This window comes from Hemitrygon akajei, chromosome 11 (assembly GCF_048418815.1).
Source record: "Hemitrygon akajei chromosome 11, sHemAka1.3, whole genome shotgun sequence".
NCBI lineage: Eukaryota > Metazoa > Chordata > Chondrichthyes > Myliobatiformes > Dasyatidae > Hemitrygon > Hemitrygon akajei.
In genome coordinates this window covers 150,444,516-150,469,159 of record NC_133134.1, presented here as the reverse complement: position 1 = coordinate 150,469,159, position 24,644 = coordinate 150,444,516, and the positions used below count along the sequence as shown (strand labels likewise).

Here is a 24,644-nt window from a genome sequence, read left to right as displayed (position 1 = left end):
TACAGAGGACATTGTGGACCCCATTAACTGGGCCCTTATTTGCAGAATACAATGACATTTCAAGAAGTTATTTGAAACTAATTTCAAAGTATTTGAATGCTTCACTTTAGAAAGCCAGCCTTACTTTTGCTGTGACCTGACATTTCTCCTTTTTTTTTCCCCCTCAGAGAGAGAGGAAGAAGAGGAGAAAGCTGCTGATTTGTAAGGTTTGGCATCACTGTTCCTGCCCCTCATCATAACTGTTGTTGCTGAATGCTGTCAAGTCATCATCGACATTTGGCAACCCTATGAACTTGTCCATAGGGTTTTCGTGGCAAGATACAGAAGTAGATTGCCGAGCCTTTCTTCGACGCAGATACTGTTTCTACCTAGGTTGGGACTTGGCCAGATTCGAACTCAGGACAATCCGCCTCGCAGTGCATTGCTGATGCCACTACACCATCAGCTGGCCCAATTAGTGCTACATAATTACTTTCATTTTTGTGGTTTTGTTTTACAAACATCAAGGGTCCAAAGTAAAGTAGAAGATCAGCCAATTATATTCGATCATTACTCTAGAAGGTACAAGGCAATAAGTGCTTGGTACTAGATGCTTGGTAAAAATATGAGAAGGTTTAGATGTGATGATACCCATGTGATTCCATGCCTTACTTAGAATTCTAGTCGCCAACATTAATGTCATCTCTACTTCTTACTGTTTCCTTAGACCAGCCAGATAAAATATGGAAACAATGAAAATATAAAAAGGAAGCTATGCTTCAAGTTGCCAAACGTATTTTCCTTACTACTTGAACTTCACATAGTACACAAATGTTCATAATATTATCAGAGCTGTAATTAACCTTTAACAATAAAATGAGAAAAGATTACATTGAATAGACAGTGTCGTAATAAAAATTCCAGTCATTCATAGCATCATAAAAAACTGATAAAATGTCTGCTTACCAGAATGATAAGTAACAGGAGGGGTGCTAAAACAAGGGCAGTGAAAGTATTGGAGACTGCAATCGGCGGTTTCTTTTCAGGTTCTCTAAAGAGATGCTGCAAAAACAACAGTGTTAAAAGATCATTTACCATGTTGCAGCTAAATTATGTAAGAGTATATATCAAAATTAAATTATTAAGTATGATTACTGATCCTAATTCAAGTCTTGAACTGTACTATATAAAAAAAATGTAAATGTCAACTAAATACCTTGAAAGTCTCCTTTCCTAATATTCACAGCTACGATTAATAAGGAAAGAGCCAGAAACACAGTTATGCTGTTAAAAGATTGAGAGAAAAGGGCATAATTTTAAGGTGATGGAGGAAGTATACGGGGAATGATAGGTGCAGGATTTTCCTCCCAAAGAGTGGTGGATGCATGGAATTTGCTACCTGGATTGGTGGTAGAGACAAACATATTACAGACATTTAAGAGACTCATTAGATAGTCACATGAATGAAAGAAAAATGGAGGGCTCTGTGAGAAAGAAAAATTAGATTGATCTTGGAGTAGGTTAGAAGGTCAGCATACATCAAGGGTCGAAGGACCTGTACTGTCTTAGGTTAAAAAGAAATACAAGTCGCTTATAAACATAAGCATCATATTACAAGCGATGAGCTGGCCAGCAAGACAATATATGGTCAGTGAAGGGGCATAACTAAGGAGTGGGAGCAGACAGAGGAATTATATAGACAGTTGCAAGAAAAAGTTTGTAAACCCTTTGCAATTACCTGGTTTACTGCATTAATTACTCATAAATTGTGGCCTGATCTTCATCTAGCTCACAATAATAGACAAACAAAATCTGCCCAGACTAACAGCACACAAACAATTGTACTTTTCATGTCTTCATTTAACACATTGTTTAATCATTCACAATCCAGGTGGAAAAAAGTATGTGAACCCTTTTATTTAATAACTGGCAGAACCTCCTTTAGCAACAATAACCACTACCAAACATTTCCTGTAGCTGCTGATCAGACTTGCACAACAGCAAGGAGAAATTTCAGACCATTGTTCCATACAAAACTATTTCAGTTAATCAATATTTCTGGGATACCTTGCAAGAACAGCCTTCAGGTCATGCCACTGCACCTCAATTTAGTTAAGCTCTGGACTCTGACTTGGACATCCCAAGACACAATGTTCTTTTTAAACCACTCTTCTGTTAATTTACACTTTTGTTTTGGATCATTGTCCTGTTGAATCATCCAACTTCTATTAAGCTTCAGAACTCAGAACACTACCCTGACATACTCGACACAATTTTGAATTCATTGTTCCTCAACAATTGCAAGCTGTCTTGTCCATGAGGCGGCAAAGCAGTTCCAAACTATGATGCTCAATCCTCCATGCTTCACAGCTGGGATGAGGTTTTGGTGTTGGTGTGCAGTGTCCTTTTTCCTCCAAACAGTGATGTGCATGTCTGCCAAAAAGTTCAACTTCTGCCTCATCTGTCCACAGAACATTGCTCCAGAAGTATGGTGGAACATCCAGGTCTAAACTGGAATTATATTCACTGCTCTTCTTGCAATATATAAGAGATTTGTACAGTGAATTTTGTTAATACAAAAAGGGAGAAAGACAATTTGTTTGGAGAATTTGGAGGGATCATTAATTTGTAGTGGCAAAAGAAGTGAAGAAAATGGGTAACAAATTCCATTAAGCAATTATATATCATGGATTGCTTTGACACAGAGAGCAATTATAACAAGAAAATTTGAGGAAAAAATGGATATACATTTCACGTGGAATTACAAATCAAAGATCACCAAAATTGATGTAAAAAATTACAAGCAATATACATATACATTTATTAGGAGTTCTAAGAGATTTGGCATGTCAACAAATACACTCAAAAACTTCTATAGTTGTACCATGGAGAGCATTCTGACAGGCTGCATTACTGTCTGGTATGGAGGGGCTACTGCACAGGACCCAAAGAAGCTGCAGAAGGTTGTAAATCTAGACAGCTCCATCTTGGGTACTAGCCTACAAAGTACCCAGGATATCTTCAGGGAGCGGTGTTTCAGAAAGGCAACGTCCATTATTAAGGACCTCCAGAACCCAGGGTATGCCCGTTTCTCACTGTTACCATCAGGAAGGAGGTACAGAAGCCTAAAGACAGACATTCAGCGATTCAGGAACAGCTTCTTCCCCTCTGCCATCCAATTCCTAAATGGACATTGAATCTTTGGACACTACCTCACTTTAAAAAAAAACAACAGTATTTCTGTTTTGCACATTTAAAAAAATCTATTCAATATACGTAATTGATTTACTTGTTTATTATTTTTAAATTTTTTAATTAGTTATTATTTTTTTCTTGGCTAGATTATGTATTACATTGAACTGCTGCTGATAAGTTAACAAATTTCATGTCACATGTTGGTGATAACAAACCCAATTCTGATTCAAAGTTCATATAAATTCATTACCTTCTTAAATCTAGTTCACTGAATTGCATTCAGAGATTATTATCTGTAATCTTGCAATTTATGGGTGCATAAATTAGAACTGACAGTATGCAATATACAGTTTACAGTTGTAAAAAACCTTGTGGAAAGATGGCAATTTAAACGAGATTGAAAATGGCAAATGTACTTTAATATTGAAAACTCTGAGGCAGCACATTTTCATTTTATCTCTTTACTTAAAGATACAGCATGTTAACAGGCCCTTCTGGCCCATTGAGCCTGTGTGACATAATTACACTCATGTGACCAATTAACCTACCCGTATATCTTTGAAATGTGGGAGGACACCGAAGCACCAGGAGGAGGCCCACACAGTCAAGGGGACAATTTGTTTCTGGAGTTGGGGTCTTTCCCAATTTACATTTGTTTTGCGTTACTTCTATTGGTCATTGGATGGATTCAAAACTACAAGTTCATTGTAAAAATTGAAGTTAAATTGACAGATTGCCAAGCTTTGGCACCATCATTATATACTTGTCTGTCTTTACCAAACATGACAAATTGAAATGAATTCAAAATAATCTGAAGAATGTCACTACATGTGGTATCAGTCATGTTGCTAACGCAATTCATGAATGTTAACAGCCTGACATGAAGTGCAAACCGTTACTCCAACATTTATAATACCTAGACTAAAATGAAGCAAAATTCAGCAAGTCTTACAACATCTGCAGAAAGGTCATCTTTAAAGCTAACCAGCAGTTAACTTAATTTTCTCTGGGTATGCTACTTAACCCAAAGACTCACAGTATTTTGTTTTCATTTTAGATTTCTAGTATTAGAAATGTAATACTGTTCTTAATTGGACCAGATTATATCAGAACAATGCCTGTTATTTGCAGTTTAGTCTTACACAAGCACCTACCCGAATTTCAGGCTTGGGGGCAAAGAGATTCCGAGACTGTACTGGGGTTGGAGCCTCCTCGTCAGGAAACTTAATCAGAACATCAGCCTACAAAATTCATGAAAATAAAACAGATTTTCCTTTTAATTGTTAAAACATGCAATTTATGCCAAAATTCATCTCATTAAAATCTTTGGCTGTCTCACAATCCAGCTTTTATTTTTGCACGAAGCTTCAAATATCGAAAGAAATCCAAAAGTCCAAAGGGAACTACCAATATTTAACTACTGCAATGCAACCAATTCTTGTACGTACATGGACATATATAGAACCCAGGAGAGCTACTCTTGCTGAGAATCCCCAACATTACTCTGCGAAAATCATCACTCTGAGCCTAGGTTAAGTCAGATCTGGTGTGTGACTGGAGTGTGCATTTAATTTTCATGGGGATTCTTGTCCTCACATAAATGGTTATTTATGCAATTCTTTTTTTCCCCCTTATTAACTTCACATCAACTTCAGTTTTTGGACATCTGGTCAATCGTTATTCTTGAGATGGAGATGCTGGTGAGATCAAACCTCCATGAGTGTCTGGGGACAGGGACTATGGATGGTGCACCAGATCTAGGAAGATCTGGCCCATTCATGTTGATAAACACACTTTCTCTTTTATTGGAACCTAAACAATTATAATGGTCCCTTTGCAGTACAAGTAAGTACCACAGTAGATTCTTAATATAATTTCTTTCTACTTTATATTGAATATGTTAGAATATATGTAGCTAAATTACAAACATATTGAAGGTTATGATACACAAATACGTTAAGAGTAGGATTCTCCTGGATGCCTCAGCTCATTAGAATTGTATGCATGAAGCAAAACTGATCCTGTTATGAATTCTCACGGAGATTACTGTAATTAGTATTAGAATTTTAAAAAAAATCTTGTACTAGTGCTGCAACCTCAGCAATAAAAACAGTCATGACATCAACTTGAAAATTAATTCTAGATTTGCTGCTTTCTTCTAGAAATGTTTTATCCATAAATGGATGAACCAGGTTACTCACCCAACACTAAATACAATTAGATACCACTTTGACAACCTGAAATTATTGAACATTTCCATTTTATCAATTAAACTCTTTTCTGGGCCTTTGTAGCAGAATGTTCAAATCATGAATCATTCTTAATGACAAATCAATACTGAACAGCTTAATACTATGCAGGCTTCAATGAATGATACTGCTAAAATATGAAGCACCAAAGAAAGTAGGAATGTTATGGGTCATATTCAATCTTAACTACTTGCTTAAATAGAAAATTAAAATTGTGCACCTACACAAGGGTTGACATTATGACATACCGTAATTTAGAAAGCAGAAACAGTGGGGTTTTCTTACCATGTGTAGCTAGTGCAACTCTTTGTAATTGGAACATTTTTTGTAACACCGTCAGTACTTGTAAATTATCTACAGTATATGAAACAAATATACTTACCATATTGCAATGAAGCTATTACTTTGAAACACTTCAATTAAAAACTCAGCAGTAAAAAAAGCATAGGGAACATAATTTTATTTTTGGGGAAAAGAAACAAAACAAAGGAGTGCAATGATACAGTACATTGTACAAATTCAAAATCATTTAAAAACATGTGAGTCATCTCCAGTATCAAAAATATTACACATTTTGAAAAAGTTTAAAAAAAACTCAATGAAAGAACAAACTCACCAAATGCCATAAAATTGGGTTTTCAAGTGTTGCATCTCCAATTATCAAAAAGAGTGAGTAGGTTCCAGAGACCGAATTAAATTCAGACTTTCTTTCTGTCACATCCAGTTCAAACCTGTATACATTTTTACTGTCCATTTCAGCCACAAACACCACTTCCTGTTCAGTCTTCTGATTGTACAACCGCACAAAAGTCTAAAACATACAACATTCACAATATATTCCAATATTTAATAATGTAAAGCTTGAAATTGAATGGATATTTTAAACAATAGCTCAAAATAACGGCATGAGAGCCTTTTTTGGCTGTTAAAGCTTAGTAGCAGGGTCTCTTCTATGCTGATAGAGGCCGTGACATTGCTGAAATCCCACCATGGGAACCTTTAATTATGAAAGTTCCCCTTAGAATCAACGTATGGACAGTTTTAGGGCCGAAGTTGGCAATTCTGGGTAAGGGAGGTTTTTGAGTTGGGCATGGTAAATCTGGGTAAGCAAGATCCAGCCCAAAGACTGCGTAACAAGGTACCTTTGTAAAACACGTGTAAAGAGGAAGGTGGCAGTAAGTATACAGTACATACTTGATGTGGAGTAAGCTCATCTCCAGTGTTTACATCAACCAGCTGGAATGAAAAGGCGAAGTTCTGGTGACTATCAGCAGTAATAACACCCTTGGCCTGTGCTGGATAAATCACCCTAATGGGATAAACATTGAAGATGATACTAAAAAATCTTAGAGTATTTTTTGTATAAAATATATACTTATGAAAAAGCTACAATTTTAGAAATACTTCCATAAACAATTATATTTCTTTACCTGGTGGTCTTTGGTGCAATGCTCTGATCTTTGTCAACAATGGAAACATCAACATTTGTAATCCCAACTTCAGTGGCAACTTTGATTTTCAGCTAGATTCAAACAAAATGTTCATGTTTATTACACAGAATTAAGATCAAGAAAGAGAAAACTATTAAATTGATAAATGGAACACAATTCATTGTTGTTGCACAGTACAGAATTTGTCAATATGGAATGGAGAATGAGTTTGTAAATCTGGCGGAAGCAAAAGATGATAGGAATGGCGAGGGTGGAGTGCTGTAGGAGAAGCGTGGCACAGATGGCAGAGGAGTGCCAGGGGCAGAGGGGTGGCACAAGAGCAGATACACCCATTCCTGAGCCACCAGGCAAGATGATTTGATTCCAAACAATTGGCTTATTGATCATTACAGAAGATCTCTCCAGTGCCTCCAATTCACTCCTTTCTTGCTCCCCACTCCCCTTTACCCAACCAAGATTCCCCTCTCCCTGTCCCCTTCCTACTCTCAGTTCACAATAGAGACCCACATCAGTCATGAATTTTTTTTTTGTGGCAGCAGTACAGTGCAATACATAAAATTACTACAGTACTGTGCAAAAGTCATAGGCATCCTAGCTCTATAGGTGTGCCTAAGACTTTTGCATAGTACTGTCTCTCTTCAAACTGTTCCATTATGGTCTACAAGTTAAGTTTGTTGATGTTCTGAACTACCAGCCTTGACATTATTTATAGCACGAGATGCAGAACAGGAGGGAAGACAACACAGGCTGGGACAGAGAAGATTACCTAATCAGGCACAGAATTTTTACACAGTATATGCTACGCCACACTTGACATCAAAGGTAACTGACTCTGGTTGGAGGAATAGAAGTAGGAGTGAGAATTATCAAAAAGAAGCCTGGGAGATAACTGGTGTATGGAGCACAAGAAGGCAGAGCAAAAGATCTGAAATTGCTCTCAAATAAATTCTACAAGTGCACCATTAGTCAGAATTATGTGGCGGGTAATACTCTGAACAATGTTGGAAACATATAAAGAGGTACAAGGATAACATCTTGGGAACAGAGTTGGGCTGATAAGCAATCTTCGAAAATGTATATGAACTCGTACAAATCATACTATATTTACGGAGATAAACAGCTCAAGTCTATTTCATACTTTCATTTTAAAGAATTTATTGTATACAGTACCATTTAAAATGATACACCTACCTCAACATGATTTCCCCTAAATCGGTTATCTCCATCCACAACAATAGAGAAATCGTAATATCCACTTGGTGGCTTTGCCTCCATAAAATTCAATTCAAAAACATCACTAATGAAAAACATAATATTAGGTGTCAATAAATATTTAAAATGTTATCTGATAAAATATTAACTTACAGAATTAAGAATCACTGATGTGTATTATTCACAGGAAATTTTGCCTTTCCCAATTTCAAAACAAAGCAGTTCCAATAAAATAGTGAAATTATGGACATGCAATTTGAAAAAGGCAATCTTTTTGAAGTAGTGTTTTCTTTACATTATACAACTACTTTATCCCACACACCATTCCAAGATGAGAACTGCTGGGTGACCTTGTAACTTCAATTGAAGTGCTAATTGACTGTTAAAACAAATAGAAGATCTAACAGATGCCGGATATGACCTTTCTTTGATGCCTACCGTCTTGGAGTTGTAGATATTAAATTCAGAGCCCAATATTCTCTTGCACAAACATATAAAAAAATTCAAGATGGGCATGGCATATTCCATTCAACTCAAAGTGACATAGAAACAATCTGATTCAATGATTTGCTATTTAACATATTCCATGAGAAGTATTTCAATGAAGGGAATAAATAAAGCTATGATTAAACCTAGCAGTGTACCAATATTAAAACCAAATATCATATGTTCAGGATTTTGTTAGTTCATAAAACCCAACACTTCATCAAGAAATTACAATTTCTAGAGCGAAGACTTGCATTGTAAATCAAAAATGCAACAGTCATTAAGTGACTCCATGCTCCTCCACAAGGTGTGCTGATTTACCACCAACCACAGCACAAATCTTAAAATTCCTTATTATCAGACCATCTTTAGCATTAATACTTTCAACTGTCTTTCTTTCTAAATCTTTTTATTATTATATAAAATAACAAGAGTACATCGAAGTAACACTTACAATGTCTCAAAAGAGAAAAAAAAAACAATATTAAGGATTGAAAAATATGGTGACACACACAAAAAAAGAAAAAAACCCTACTAAAGCAAGAAAAAGAGGGGGGAAAAGGACCCATTAGGTGTTCAACCCCAGAGCCATGCATCATACAAAAAGCTTCTAAAGATAAACATCAAACCGCCAGCAAAAAAAATTATATCAAAATTTACAATTAGATCGTGGAGAAAATCTATCAATTAACTCAAATGGTAGTAACGAGCAAATGAACCCCATCTTTTCTCAAAATCAACCATAGGTTCAAAGGTCCGACTTCTAATTTTCTCCACACTAAGACATAACATCACTTGACAGAACCATTGTGACAGAGTGGGAGCCGATGTATCCTTCCACTTCAACAAGATGGCCCTCCTAGCTATCAATGTAACAAACGCAATAACATGTTGGTCAGACAAAGAAATACCATGAATATTTTGACGTATTATTCCAAAGAGCACAGTTAATTTGTTAGGTTGTAAATTAATTTTAAGTGCTTTAGAAATTGTACAAAAAACTGACTTCCAAAACTGTTCTAGTATAGAACAAGACCAAAACATTTGTGTCAGTGTAGCTGTCTCAGTTTTACATCTAGCACAATAACTATCAACATTAGGAAAGATTTTAGACAATCTCTCCTTCGTCAAATAGTACAATTTTAAATTGAATCAATGAATGGCTAGCACAAATCGAGGAAGAATTAACCAACTTCAAGATCCGCATTCAGTCCTCCATTATAAAAGTCAAATTAAATTATTTTTCCCAATCTTGTTTAATCTTAAAGAAAGAATGCTTATCCCATTGTCCAACCGTTTTTTTTTAAAACACAAGGCAAGTAACATCTTTTAATAGTATTGTAGGGATGTACTACATACAGAGTTAGAAACGACGACACGCAATCGGTAAGTCGTTTTGAGACTAGTTTATTTAAAACTTCGCGGCGCTGGCTTTTAATCCCTAGTTCCCACCTTCTCTGGGCGGAAATGACATCAGAGGTGCATTACCAAAGTCTCTACCCGCGCGCAGGCTATTTGTGAGCCGGTTCGCCTGCGCAGAAAGTGGGTCGCCACAGTATATCATGCTTTAACTGCAGCTTTGCAATCCTACAATAATTTGTGTGAAGTGTAGAACTGTCAAATATTTCAAAACATTAAGTGCTGCAGTTTCTAGTATACACTTCACTCTTTATTTTGTAAAACTGAAAAAAAAATACAACTGAGAGTTCTTCAATGAGATTGACTGCTTAATTTTGCTGAAAATTCAGAATTTCCATGATTTGAACTTAAGTTAGATACCTGATCTAGATGGGAAGGTTTATAGTCAGCAGGTAATACTACATTCTTTTCAAAGAAAAACACGAATCATAACAACATCAATATGCTGCCAAAAACTTTTTAGACTTTTTAATACCGATACTGAATACATGAACTGAAAATCAGAAACTACAGGTAAAGGAAAACAGAATAAAGAGAGAAAACGCTAGAAGCACACATCAGTCCATATAGCAGCTGTGAAAATAGAAACAGTTATTAAGTCAAAGACTTAAGTTGATTTAGCGTAGGAAGAGTTGGGGAGCGATGACGATGTAGGCTTGGAACACACTCTTACATGTAACCGACGAAAAAGCAGGCATAGCTGGGACCCATGCAAGTGCCCATGTCTATATCTTTGGTTTGAAGGAAGTGGGAGGAGCTGAAGAAGAAATTATTGAGGGCAAGGACCAGTTCTGCCAGACGGAGGAGAATGGTTGTGGAGGAGAACTGGTTGGGTCTGTTGTCCAAAAAGAAATGGAGAGCTTTCAGGCCCTCCTGATGGGAGATGGAGGGGTACAGAGACTGGACATCCAGCCTGCAAATGAGATGATTGGGCCAGGCAACTTAAAGACACTGAAAAGATCAAGAGCATGTGAAGTGTCACAGATGTAGGTTAGGAAGGGACTAAACCAGGCGGATAAAATACAGTCGAGGTATGCAGACACAAGTTAAGTGGGGCAGGAGCAGGCAGAAAGAATGGTTTCTATCTGGACAGTCAGGTATATGAATCCTGGGTAAGAGGTAGAAATAGATAATAGGTGCAGAAGTAGACCATTCGGCCCTTCGAGCCTGCACCGCCATTCTGAGATCATGGGTGATCATCTACTATCAATACCCGGTTCCTGCCTTGTCCCCATATCCCTTGATTCCCCTATCCATAAGATACCCATCTAGCTCCTTCTTGAAAGCATCCAGAGAACTGGCCTCCACTGCCTTCCGAGGCAGTGCATTCCAGACCCCCACAACTCTCTGAGAGAAGAAGTTTTTCCTTAACTCTGTCTTAAATGACCTACCCCTCATTCTCAAACCATGCCCTCTGGTACTGGACTCTCCCAGCATCTGGAACATATTTCCTGTCTCTATCTTGTCCAATCCCTTAATAATCTTATATGCTGCAATCAGATCCCCTCTCAATCTCCTTAATTCCAGCGTGTACAAGCCCAGTCTCTCCAACCTCTCTGCGTAAGACAGTCCGGACATCTCGTGAATCTACGCTGCACTTCCTCTATAGCCAGGATGTCCTTCCTTAACTCTGGAGACCAAAACTGTACACAATACTCCAGGTGTGGTCTCACCAGGGCCCTGTACACATGGGAATGGGAGGTGCAGGGTGAGGGAACTATGAGGATGGTGGCAGTGGAAGGGAGATCCCCTGGGTTGATAAGGTTTTTGATGGTGCAGGAGACAATGGCCAGGTGCTCCTCAGTGGGGTCCTGATCAAGGAATAAGTAGGACGAATTGTCTGAGAGGAACCCTATCCCTGGTGTGGTGGCGGAAGGATGGGGTGAGGGCAGACGTGCGCAAAATGGAAGAGATGTGGGTGAGAGCAGTGTTGACGATAGAGGAAGGGAAGCTCCTTTCTTTGAAGAAGGACATCTCTTTCTACACTCCACATCTGCCTTCACCCATTCTCCCACCTCCACACCAGGGATAGGGTTCCTTTACTAGTACATAATTCTCCTTAACTTCTGCCATCGCCAATGGGATCCCACCACCAAGCAAGTCTGCTGGGGTCATCGACGGTATCAGTTCTCCTGGCACAACCTCCTGTATATCAGTGACACCCGACATAGATTGGGTGACTAGCCCAGCACCTTTGCTCCATTTGCCACAAAAAGCAGGATTTCCTGGTGCCGCCCATTTCAATCCTATTTCCTATTCCCATTTCAACATGTCAGTCCAAGGCCTTCGCTAGTGCCACAGTGAAGCCATACTCAGCTTGGAGAAGCAATATCTTCTATTCCACCTAGGTAGCCTCCAACTGATGACATGAGCTTTGGTTTCTTGAACTTCTGGTAATTGCAACCCCCTCTCCTTCATCTTTCCTGTTTCCCCTCTCTCACCATACCTCCTTATCAGCCCATTACCTCCCTCTGGTGCTCCTCCCCCTTTCTCTTTCCTCCATAGTCTTCTGTCCTCTCTTATCAGATTCCCCTTCGCTGGCCCTTTCTCTCTTTCACAAATCAACTTCGTCGCTCTTTACATCACCCCCTCCTCCTGTTTCACCTGTCACCTTGTACTTCTTCCTCCCCTTACCCCACATTCTTACTCAAACTCTTCCCCCCCTTCCTTTCCAGTCCCGATGAAGGGTCTCGGCCCGAAACGTTGACTATTTACTCTTTTCCATAGATGCTGCCTGGCCTGCTGAGCTCCTCCAGCAATTTTGTGCATGCTGTTTTGGATTTCCAGCATCTGCACATTTTCTCTTGATCGAATATATACAAACGTTTCAGCTCTAATACAAGATTCCTTAAATGTTATATTGCAGCTATTTACCACATTTGTTGCCAGCATCTTGTACACCTTTTCTTTTGAAATTCAGTGTTATGGGATTTAGTTGGTGCAAAGTGGGAAATTTATCAGATCTCCAACTTATAGAGATAACTAGTATCAGTCATTTCAGGTCATCCACTGAGACCTAGATGAATAGGTCACAAAGTCTCATTCTTACCCATTCAAGGTAAAAGATGTTTGCTGAAGAACTGTGTTCTTTGTCAAAACAGATTTGGCATATTCAAGTTGAACATCAGCTGAAGTCAGACTCTGGGACATGACATTCATCACACGCAACTAGCGAAAAGAAAAGTGGATATCAAATGGAGTAAAAGCTAACAGCATTTTCAGATTTATCAACACAACTGCAATCAAAGATTCCTTTCAGCTGCCAACAATAATTTGCTGCTTCTTAAAATATATCATAAAGTATATCCTGGAGCGGCAAAATTTGAAGTGATTGCCCAAATTTGTGATGATCTTCTACAAAATTCTCTCATGTGCTATATTAAGTTTGAGCAGAAATTATTACTGATTCATGATTTAAGTAAAATAATCATGTACTAGAAGGTAAAAGGATGAGTCCTGTTAACTATTATGCGTATTCACTATTTATGGAAGTGTAACAGAGACAGATCAAAATTAATGAAGCATTTCAGCAAAACTATTAAATATTAATGGAGGTGCAAAACTACATACAATATTTACCATATTCTCACTGAAAATCCAGTGCTCACTCACAAATGACAGAAGAAAATATAAAAGCAAAGTGAAGCCAATGCCAACTGGTCCAAGTGATTCCTATCCAATACTGAGACATGCAGCAGATCTGCAAGGATTTCCAAATATTATCACCCAACTTCACGTATTTTGTAAATATCTTGTGAGAATATCTCACAGCTCTTGGGTTGTTAAAAAAATCATTTACTGCCTCATTTGCCAGTAAAGATAATAATTATGTATCTTTTTCTCCTGGGTGTGGTTTATAGAATTGAAGGGTGGCACTACATGCCACATGCCAACAAAATTTCTTCACCTGCCATCTTGGGTACACATGCCACTGGTTCGTAATCCATGCCCGAGGACAATATAAATGCCACTTGTTAAGGACATAGAAGTTAAGGGCACATACAGTTTCCCCTTCATTTTTCAGATGTTATAACATGATTACTTTTGCTTCTATGAAAAGTGGTAAACTGTCCTGGAAGTGAATCTGCCTTTGTTGGCTACTATTGGTTTAAGGTAAAGCCAGGTGAATTTTTGTGAAACACATTATTAGTTCTTACTGTTAAATTTACTATTTTTCCAACTACTAGAACAAAAGAATTGCAGTTTAAAATATTCTCTTTAAACATAACTTTTTTTTAGTAACTTGAACAAGTCTAATTCCTTCTCTACATTTAAGACATAGTTATAGCTTTGGAACAAAAGCATCTAAATGATAAGTCATTTAGCAAAATGAATCTACACACCTTAAAAATCAATAAAAATAGCATAACTTCATAAAGTTACTATCTTTTCCATTTCACATGTATTCGTTTTGAAGCACAAAAGGCAATTTTGATCCTCCAAATATCCATAATTCATTGACCCAAAAAGTGGTCCAAATCGTGAAACGCCTCACCCAAAACATAAACTGAGTATTCTCCTCCCTAGATGCTACTCGACTTGCTGAGTTCCTCCAGAATTTTGGGTATGGTCCAAACTTATTACCATTTCCTTTCCAATCACCCTTGATGTTGTTCCAAAGTTAGATGAGATGTCAAGGTTCTCATTCAGGATTAAACTCAAGACTGCTTTTAATTTTTCCATACATCAGAAACATTTAAAAATGTCTCACAACTTTAAAGCTGACAAGCCCAAGGAGCAGGGCTTTCCACCTGCCATTGCTATCAGAAGTGCTTAGGTGGGACTACATCAGTGCAGACTTGAGTGTCTGCTACCACTTGAGCCTTGCTAAGCCTCTACACCCAGACGAGTACTTGAGAGCAAAGCTACATCAATAAGATTCAGCAATTAAGTGAAGATAAATTGTTTAGACCAAATTAGAACATTCATTTGTATCATCTGACAAAGCATCTTATTTTTTCCTTACTCAGACCCATCTTACTAAATACTCGTTTGATAAAACTGCAATAGATAATGGTCATCTGGCCCAGGTCATAAATGCAAATTGCTGTTGCAGTATTTCACTCTTGGTACAGTTACATACAAAATGTTGAGGGCCAGGTTGCTCAGATTATGAAGGCAACAAAGGTAGTCATTAAATCAGGAAATGTACAAAAACGAGATTCAAAATTTTTAACAACTCAGGAAGAAAAATTTTGCTGTTTGGAAAATAAAACTTTTGATATTCATGATGAACTGAGTTAATGCAAAGTAAGCAGACGTAATAGAAATTACCTTCAGATTGGTCTTCTTATGGGAAACAGAGGCTAATCCTTCAGGTGCTACAATAACTGGAACGTGATAATGGTTCTGGGATAAAGCTGCAGCCGCACATGCAATGCTGAAAGCCTCCGACAATGTGGCATAATATTTCTTACTGAAAATAGCATTAACCAATTGAATGACTTGATCCTGAAATTTAAAAAAAACAGTAACGCCGAATGTTACAAATATGCAATTGTACATAATACATAAAAGATTGGAGATATTTTAGCTTTCCAGTGATATTAGAGGATCAGAAGCAATGAATTCATTTTCTGCATTTCTTTATGTACATCCACAAATTTGAGCACGATCAGTTAAAACATTAGTGATCATTTAGAATCACAAAGCTTGTGTACAATTTTTAATCTCAAATCAAATATTTAACCCCTTAACCCTCAAAATTCTTGAGTTGATCTGTCCATGACACTACGGTAGACATACAGGATGAGGTTGGTTTTTCCCCGATGATTTTGTCTGGGGGGCAAAATGGAGGTAAGAGGAGACTGCTGGAGGTCAAAGATAATAAGTGATGAAAAATCACTAGTGGTGACGCTTAGATTACAAATAGAAAGATCAAAATGGAATCAAGCAAGCACCATTCCATCAAACTGGACCACATTATGGGCAATCAAAGACAGTGGGCAAAGACATTAGAAGACTGGGAAAGGACACGGCTTTTATAACAAAAGAACATCAACATTAAATGTGATCTGTTTACTGGACTGCATAAAGCCTTTTGTAATGACTGGTACTACTGATGACACGTTCCTCCTCCTTTATCCAAAAGGAAATGGAGTGGCATGGCAAGGATGCATAATTAAGTTTTTTAAAAAATTGTTAAAGTTAATTTAATACATCATTTGAAAACATACATTTTCCATGCAGGCGTACTTTAAAATATAATATTTCAGAAATCCAGATGTAGGAATCTATTTCTTCTGATTGCCCCTAAAATAAAAGTAAAAAGTCTTGGCCCGAAACGTCTACTGTACTCTTTTCCATAGATGCTGCCTGGCCTGCTGAGTTCCTCCAGCATTTCGTGTGTGTTGCTGCAGATTTTCTCTTGTTTGAAATAAAAACGGGCAGGGTCTCCACAAAACATACATACCACTTTGAAAACTTTAATAGAGTACTATTAATTGATTTTTCTGTTCAAGTGAACTAAGCATTGTTACTCAATATCCCTGCTTCTTATTCACCTCTTTCATAGCTGGTTCCATTCCAGCATGGTCAGAGAGCTTGTAGGCCGCAGTGACAAACATTGCTGTGGTTTCTAACCCTTCCTCAAACTGAAGATAAATACCCCCCAGGTCATCAAGGCGGGCAATCAGATCCTGAAAAGAAAATAAAAGCAGATTCATGTATCTATTGCAAAGTACCAAATTTAGTTTGACTTTAAAGAGCCATCTAATATTTAAAAACTTAGAATAGTTGACTCCCAAGTCTATTTGGGTACCAGAAATTCACCCTTATGCAATTAAATATTAAAGGCAAACACAGATAGATTTGACCTTGGGTAATCTGAAAAAATTAATAGAACTTCTCTGTTAAGAGTTATGGAATCATCAAACTCTGCTTCAAAACGTCTTTCACTAACCTTGATGAATCAAGATTGTAATTGGTACTCGAGCTTTTCCTGGTAGAAGCTAAGCTCTTAACAAATAACGATAGCAATGTTGATTATTCTGACTCAGCAGGGCTTAGATTTCAGAGTGTATTTGATCAATGGTTATGTTTGAATTTGGCAGTTAAATTAACAAGACCAAGAAAGTGCTTCAATGTCTGAACATTTTTCCACCCAGGTTACAATGCCAGGAATTAGCTCATAAGAAGATTGTTTAAGTCTTGACTTTCAAAGCCAGTGGGGGAAATAGTTACATGCCACAAAAAAAAGGGCTACAAGTAGCTAACGAATTTGAATGACTACTGTAAAATGTATTACTTCCTGGCCTATTACTACTTAATTGACATGGCGGTTAAAACCTAAAACAATGCCTGCTTTATCTTCTGAAAACAAGGAAGATTCACTCAAGACATTGAATATGATTTGTGAAAGGTTTACAAGATGGAGTAAATTTCAGTTAAATATCAAGAAATGTGAAAACACTGAGGGAATGGTTGACCTAGGCTTCATCTACAAGAATAAAAGAAAACTACTTGAAAAGGTATACAAATTTTAAAATACAATATACACGTTAACAACAAAATGCACCACAAAATGATTGACCTTTAACGGAATCATATTAAGCTTAGGAGAATAAAAATGCTTAATCTTAATTTTACTACAAAATTTAGTGATATAGTTTTGAAACCATGGCTTCGACTTGCATATAGAAAGCAGGAAAAGAAGCAGAATTTCATAATTAAATCACCTACCATTTTAATAGAAAGTCTAAACTTGACTTGATTTGTAAAAGATTTGAATAGCAAAGCCTCCAGAGAACAGAATAAACTATGAATCATCCAAATTAGGTTTTTGTCTTAAAATTAGAGGTTTGACTACCTGGTGCTAAGGGAGCTTGATTAACTGAGTTGCTCCATCCATTAAGGCAATGGTTGCATTTAAAGCAACCTAGTTAACAAACAGTTTGAAACTGTAAATGGACTTATAGGCATCCAGGATGGGTGTAGAGTTCAAGAGTTTAAGTCACAAAAGGTATAATTCTGCTTCAGGTGATTTATTTGCATGTACTGATTTAATCTACAAATTCAAATATATTTAAAAGGAAAATATTATATTTAAAAGGGAAATAAAAGGTTAGCATTTATAGCCTTAAGTACAAAATGGACAACAAAATACACAAGGTCATATACAAAATAACAGAGCTACTGCTGAACAATTAATACTCTTTAGAACAAATATGAGGCCTAGTTCTCAAATGAACTTTAGGTATAAAAGTTAACATTATCTCAAAGGGTCACATGTAATACATATAAATGTCCATTAACATTACAAATCAAGAGCTACCACTTATAATTGTATTTTCATTACTTTTCCTACAGGTAAAATGTTTTCTACTGAAATAACTAACTTGCCAAAATCCAAATCACCCAAGTCACTTCATTATACCCAGAAGTTGTATCAACATTTTCCTTATAGAATGTCAGTTTAGAACTTTAAAACTTTCCCTTATTAATTTTGACTGTCTAGCTTTTTAATTTTTAGGTTTTTTACCTCAATCTCCTCCATAATGCTCTTCAGATCAGCCTGCTGAGAAAGGTAAGAAGCTGCCAAGAGTGCATGGATAATTCTGTCAAGAGTAGGAACAGAGCTGTTTAATACTAGGGGTGCATATATATACACAAATAAAAAAGGCTAATGACAAATTAAAACTGAGTTATGTTATAATCAATTTGTACCACCACAAAAATGCAACACTATTTCACTTTGTCTATCTACAATGCACTTTCTCTGTAACTGTAACAATTTATTCAGCAATGTTATTGTTTTCCCTGGTACTACCTCAATGAGCAAGTGATGAAATGATCTGTACAGATGGGATGCAAAGTGAAGTTTTATGCAATATCTCAGTTCACCATACAATGATAAACAAATTTTCTGTACTTTAGAAAACTTAAAAAAGATCAGAGAAAACTTCATTTTCCACCATTGTCCTAGTAGCGGTGTACATTCCACAGGTAAAGATCAGGCAATCTCCCGAGGAGCTCAGCAATGTACAGTTGCAAGAAAAAAGTTGGTGAACCCTTTGCAATTAGCTGATTTTCTGCATTAATTACTCATAAAATGTGGTCTGATCTTCATCTAAGTCACAATAATTGACAAACAAAATCTGCCTAAACTAATAACACACAACCAATTGTACTTCTTCTCGTCAATACTGGCAAAACTATTTAAATATTCACCGACTAGGTTCACAAAACTATGTGAACCTCCAGGGTAATGCCTTCTACAAAAGCTATTTGAGTCAGGTGTTCCAATTAATGAGATGAGATTGGAGGTGTGGGTTGTAGAGGTGCCAGGCCCTATAAAGAAGGCCCACAAAGTCGGGTTATTGACAGAGCCAGTTATTCTCAGGAAAGATCTGTTTATGTGCATCATGCCTCGATCAAAACAACTTTCAGAGGTGTCCTGCAAAGATCACTCCAAGAGCACAACCTGCAGTGCTGAAGGAGGTGAAAAAGAACCCAAGGGTAACATCAACTGACCTGCATTAATCTCTAAAACTTACTAAAGTCTCTGTTTATGTGTCAACTACGAAAAACACTGAACAAAAATGGCATTCATGGAAGGACACCACAGAGGGAACCACTGCCCTAAAAAAAAACCCAACATTGCTGCACATCTCAAGTTTGCAAAAGACCATCTGGTTGTTCCACAATGTTATGTGGACAGATGAGATAAAAGTTGAGCTTTTTGGCAGAAATGTTTCCTGCTATGTTTGGAGGAAATAAAGGGCACTGTATACCAACACCAAAACCTCATTCCAACTGTGAAGCACGGTGGAAGGAACTTCATGGTTTGGGGCTGGTTCGTTGCCTCCTGGCCTGGTGGGCTTGCAATCATCGAGGGAACAATGAATTCAAAATTGTAATAAGGAAAATGTCAGAGTAGCGGTCTGTCACCTGAAGCTTAATAGAAATTAAATGATGTAACAATGATCTGAAACACAAGAGTAAATCAACAACAATGTTTTACAAAACATGAATTTTCTTTTTAATGGCCAAATCAACATCCAGACTTTAACCCAAATGAGATGCTGTGGCATGGTATGAAGAGGGCTGTTCGTGCAAGGCATCCCAGAAATACTGATGAACTGAAAGTTTTATATAGAGGAATGGCCTAAAATTCCTCTACGCCATTGTGCAAGTCTGATTAGCAGCTAAAGGAAATGTTTGGTGGAGATTATTGCTGCTGAAGGAGGTTTTTACCAGTTATTACATACAAGGGTTCACATACCTTTTCCAACCTGAGCTGTGAATGATTAAACAATGTGGTCTATAAAGACATGAAAAGTACAACTGTTTGTATGTTATTAGTTTAGGCAGATTGTGTCTATTATTGTGACAGATGAAGAACAGACCACATTTTATGAGTAATTAATCCAGAAAACCAGATCATTGCTAAGTGTTCACAAACTTTTTCTTGCAACTGTAATCAGCAGGCATGAAACGGTGCACCCCGATGCCTTCCTTATCACGATAGGTTTCAACCAGGCCAGCTTGAACAACTACCACCAGTATATTGTGTACTGACCCAGAGACCACACTTGACCACTGCTATACCACCATCAAGAGTGCTTACCTTGTCATCCCTTGCCCACACTTCGGAAAGTCTGATCACCTGGCTGACTTCTATTTCAGCAGAGACTAATGACTGCAGCATTAGTCCAGTGGTGAGGACTAAGAAGGTATGGTCAAAGGAGGCAGAAGAGCACTTACAGGACTGCTTTGAGTCAGTGGTCTGGGCAATATTCAGGGATTCATCTTCCGAGTGTGTATGAATACACCATAGCTGTTACTGACTTCAACAAGACCTGTGAGGATAAATGTGTGCCTTTGAAAAATACTGGACACACCCAAATCAAAACCCATGGGTGAACCAAGAGATTTGTAATCTGCTGAGGGATAAATCTGTGGCATTCAAGACCTGTGATCCAGAATGATACAAGAATTCCAGGAACACTATATTGAAGACCAACTTAAGAGCAAAGAAACAACTTGATTAAGTCTAGAGATGGAATTGGATACACGTCAGCTCTGGTAGGGTTTGCAGGCCATTACTTCCTACAAAGCAAAACCTAATATCATGAATGGCAGTAATACTTCACTCTCAGATGATCTCATTGCCTTTTATGCACAATTTGAAAGGAAGATTAAAATTACATCTCTGTGAACCCTTGCAGCACCTAGTGACTCTGTGATCTCTGCCTTGGAGGCCTAAGTCAGAACATTTTTTAAAAGGGTGAACTCTCACAAGGTATCAGGCTCTGATGGTATATCTGGTAGGGCTCTGTAAACACTTGCCAACCATTTGGTGGGAGTGTTCACAGACAACTCCAATCTCTCATTGCTGCAGTCAGAGATTTGCGCCTGCTTCATAAGGGTAACAATTATACTATTGCCGAAGAGAAGGGTGAGCTGCCTCAACAACTATCATCCAGTGGCACTCACACCTTCTATGATAATATGCTTTGAGAGGTTGGTCATGGCTAGAATCAACTCCTGCCTACACAAGCACCTGGACCCACTGCAATTTGCCTATCGCTATAATCAGTTGACAGTGGATGTAACCTCACTGGCTCTTCACTCGGCCTTCAATCACCTGGACAATAGCAATACTTACATCACGCTGTTGTTTATTGACTGCGACTCAGTGTTCCGCACAATCATACCGTCAGTTCTAATCAAGAAGCTCCAAAACCTGGGCCCTCTGTAACTGGATCTTTGACCTCCTCATGGGGAGACCACGCTCTGGGTGGATCGGAAATAATATCTCCTCCTCGTTGACAATCAACACTGGTGTGCCTCAAGGATGTGTGCTTAGCCCACTGCTCTACTCTCTCTATACCAACGACTGTGTGGCTAGGCACAGCTCAAACACCATTTACAAATTTGCCGACGACACAACTACTATTGATAGAATTGCAGTCTGTGACAAGGAGGCATACAGGAATGAGATAGATCAACTGGTTGTGTGGTGTCACAGCAAAACCAAGGAATTGATTGTGGACTTCAGGAAGGGCAAGTCAAGGGAACACACACCAGTCCTCATCGAAGGATCAGAAGTGGAAAGTGTGCGTAGTTTCAAGTTCCTGGATGTTAACACCTCTGAGGATCTATCCTGGGCCCTTCATATTGATGTAATTACAAATAATGCACAACAGCTGCTATATTTCATTAGGAGTTTGAGCAGAATTGGTAGGTCACCAAAGACACTCGCAAATTTCTACAGATGTACTGTGGAGAGCATTCTAACTGGTTGCATCACCGTCTGGTATGGAGGGGCTACTGCACAGGATCGAAAAAAGCTGCAGGAAGCTGTAAACTCAGCAAGCTCCATCATTTGCAATGGCCTCCCCAGCATCCAGGACACCTTCAAAGGCGATGCCTTAAAAAGGCACCATCTATCATTAAGGACCCCCATCATCTAGGAAATGGCTCTTCTCATTGCTACCATCAAGGAGGTGGTACAGGAGCCTGAAGACATACATTCAACACTTCAGGAACAACTTCTTCCCCAACACAATCAGATTTCTGAATGGTCAATAGAACATAGAAATCTACAGTACATTACAGGCACAAAGATATGCCGACTATGTAACCTACTCTAGAAACTACCTAGAATTTCCCTACCACATAGCCCTCTATTTTTCTAAACTCCATGTACCCATCTTAAGAGTCTCTTAAAAGACCCTATTGTATCTGCCTCCACCACTGTCGCTGGCATTGCATTCCACGCACACACCAGTGTGTGTGAAAAACTTTCCTTTGACATCACCCTCGAACCTACTTCCAAGCACCTTAAAACAACGCCCCTCATGTTAGCCATTTCAACCCTGGGGAAAAAGCCTCTGGCTATTCACACGATCAATGTCTCTTATCATCTTATACACCTCTATCAGGTCACCTCTCATCCTCCGTCGCTCCGAGGAGAAAGGCCCAGTTCCTTCCACCTATTCTCATAAAGCACACTCTCCAATCCAGGCAATCACCTCTGCACTCTCTTTATAGTATCCACATCCTGCTTGTAGAGAGGTGACCAGAACTGAGCACAGTACTCCAAGTGGGGTCTAACTAAGGTCTCATATAGCTATAACATTACGTTGTGACTCTTGAACTCAATCCCACGGTTGATGAAGGCCAACCCGCCATACACCTTAACAGCGCTGTCAACCTGTGCAGCAGCTTTGAGTGTCTTATGGACACAGACCCCAAGATCTCACTGATCCTCCACACTGCCAACAGTCTTACTATTAATATTACATTCGGTCTTCAAACCAGTTCATTCAGTATTTTCTCTCCTCACTTTCTGCACTAGTTATTTATTATTCTATATATACACATTGTAATTTATAGTTTTTATTACCATGCACTGCAATGTATTGCTACTGCAAGCTTAATGTAAGCTGGTGATACTGAATCTGTTTTTGATTTAGTGATCCTGTAATCTTGATGTACTAATAAAGTAAAACTGAAGTAATCACTATCTGAACAAATTTGCACTCTCTGTTACTGTATATCAAAAGACTGGAAAGCTCCAGAATTTGTACAGCTTATTATGCTACTCAGTGAAATCACAAAATACCATCCTCTCATATTTTGTTATTATTCATTATTTAAATAAACCTCCTTTACACAAAACCAGATTATCTGTCTACATTTTAACTATATTCTCAGTGTTTGGAGAATATAGAAGCAGAATAAACAGTATCTGTAGCTTTTATGCCTCGACAATAAACAGATTCATAACTGTATTGACAGCTCCTGGGGTGTCCAAATGTCTGTCTGCATGCACTAAATAAAGTCGGATTATAGGTGATTTAGAAAGCAACAAATGTACACATCTCTTATAGAGTACGAGATAAATGATCATTTCAGTCTGGTTTCAGCTTGTAATCATGAAGCCAACTATTTTTGTTGTTTGACTTGTTGCAATATATAAAAACTGATTTTGAATTATAATGAAATACCTGTATCAAATTATTACAATGACAAGTTAGTGTCCTTATAGGATAAGCTGGCAAATGCAGCAAGAGATACTCTCCACTGAATCAAAATTGGGGGAGAAAGGTATTAACGGTATTCTTAAAATTATTAGGCTTAAAATTCATTACATTAAACATAGGGACGGCTGGTAATTAAACTTCTCAGGAAAACTAATTGGCAACTAGAAATCAGGGAAATACCATAGGATCAAGCAGCCTCAATTTTCTTTCCAGATCTGCTGGGATATGTGAGTAGCAATTATGTACCAAGCTTCTTTCAACAACTGTTCCAGATTCTGTACAGTTACACACAGAGCTCTGATGGAGGACTTTGTCAAATGGTGCAAGCTGAATCATCTGCAGCTAAACATCAGTAAGGCAAAGGAGATGGCAATGGACTTTAGGAAGACTAAGCCTGCACTCCCTGATGGTAAGGACCTACAAGTACTGGGGGTGCACCTGGATGACAGACTTGAGTGCAGCATCAACACAGAGGCAGTGTACAAGAAGGGTCAGAGTTGCCTCTACTTCCTGAGGAAACCGAGGTCCTTTGGAGTATGCAGGTCTCTCCTTCACATGTTCTACCAATCTGTAGTCACCAGTACAATTTTCTATGTGGTGGTGTGCTAGGGCAATGACATCAGCATGGGTGATGCCAATAGGCTGGCTCTGTTAGTGGAGTC

General features: G+C 38.1%; 1 protein-coding gene across 2 annotated transcripts in view; it reads right to left on the bottom strand.

The window, feature by feature from the left end:
- Positions 1-24,644, bottom strand: part of rpn2 (ribophorin II) — a 62,675-nt gene that overhangs the window by 24,746 nt on the left and 13,285 nt on the right. For both annotated transcript variants that reach the window (XM_073061915.1, XM_073061916.1), the window contains exons 5-14: positions 18,471-18,546; positions 16,495-16,629; positions 15,266-15,442; positions 13,041-13,159; positions 8,066-8,171; positions 6,854-6,945; positions 6,618-6,732; positions 6,040-6,234; positions 4,329-4,415; positions 946-1,041 (exon numbers count right to left, since the gene is read on the bottom strand). In XM_073061915.1, coding sequence (XP_072918016.1) covers positions 946-1,041; positions 4,329-4,415; positions 6,040-6,234; positions 6,618-6,732; positions 6,854-6,945; positions 8,066-8,171; positions 13,041-13,159; positions 15,266-15,442; positions 16,495-16,629; positions 18,471-18,546 — 1,198 coding nt within the window. The remainder of the gene's footprint in view (positions 1-945; positions 1,042-4,328; positions 4,416-6,039; positions 6,235-6,617; positions 6,733-6,853; positions 6,946-8,065; positions 8,172-13,040; positions 13,160-15,265; positions 15,443-16,494; positions 16,630-18,470; positions 18,547-24,644) is intronic.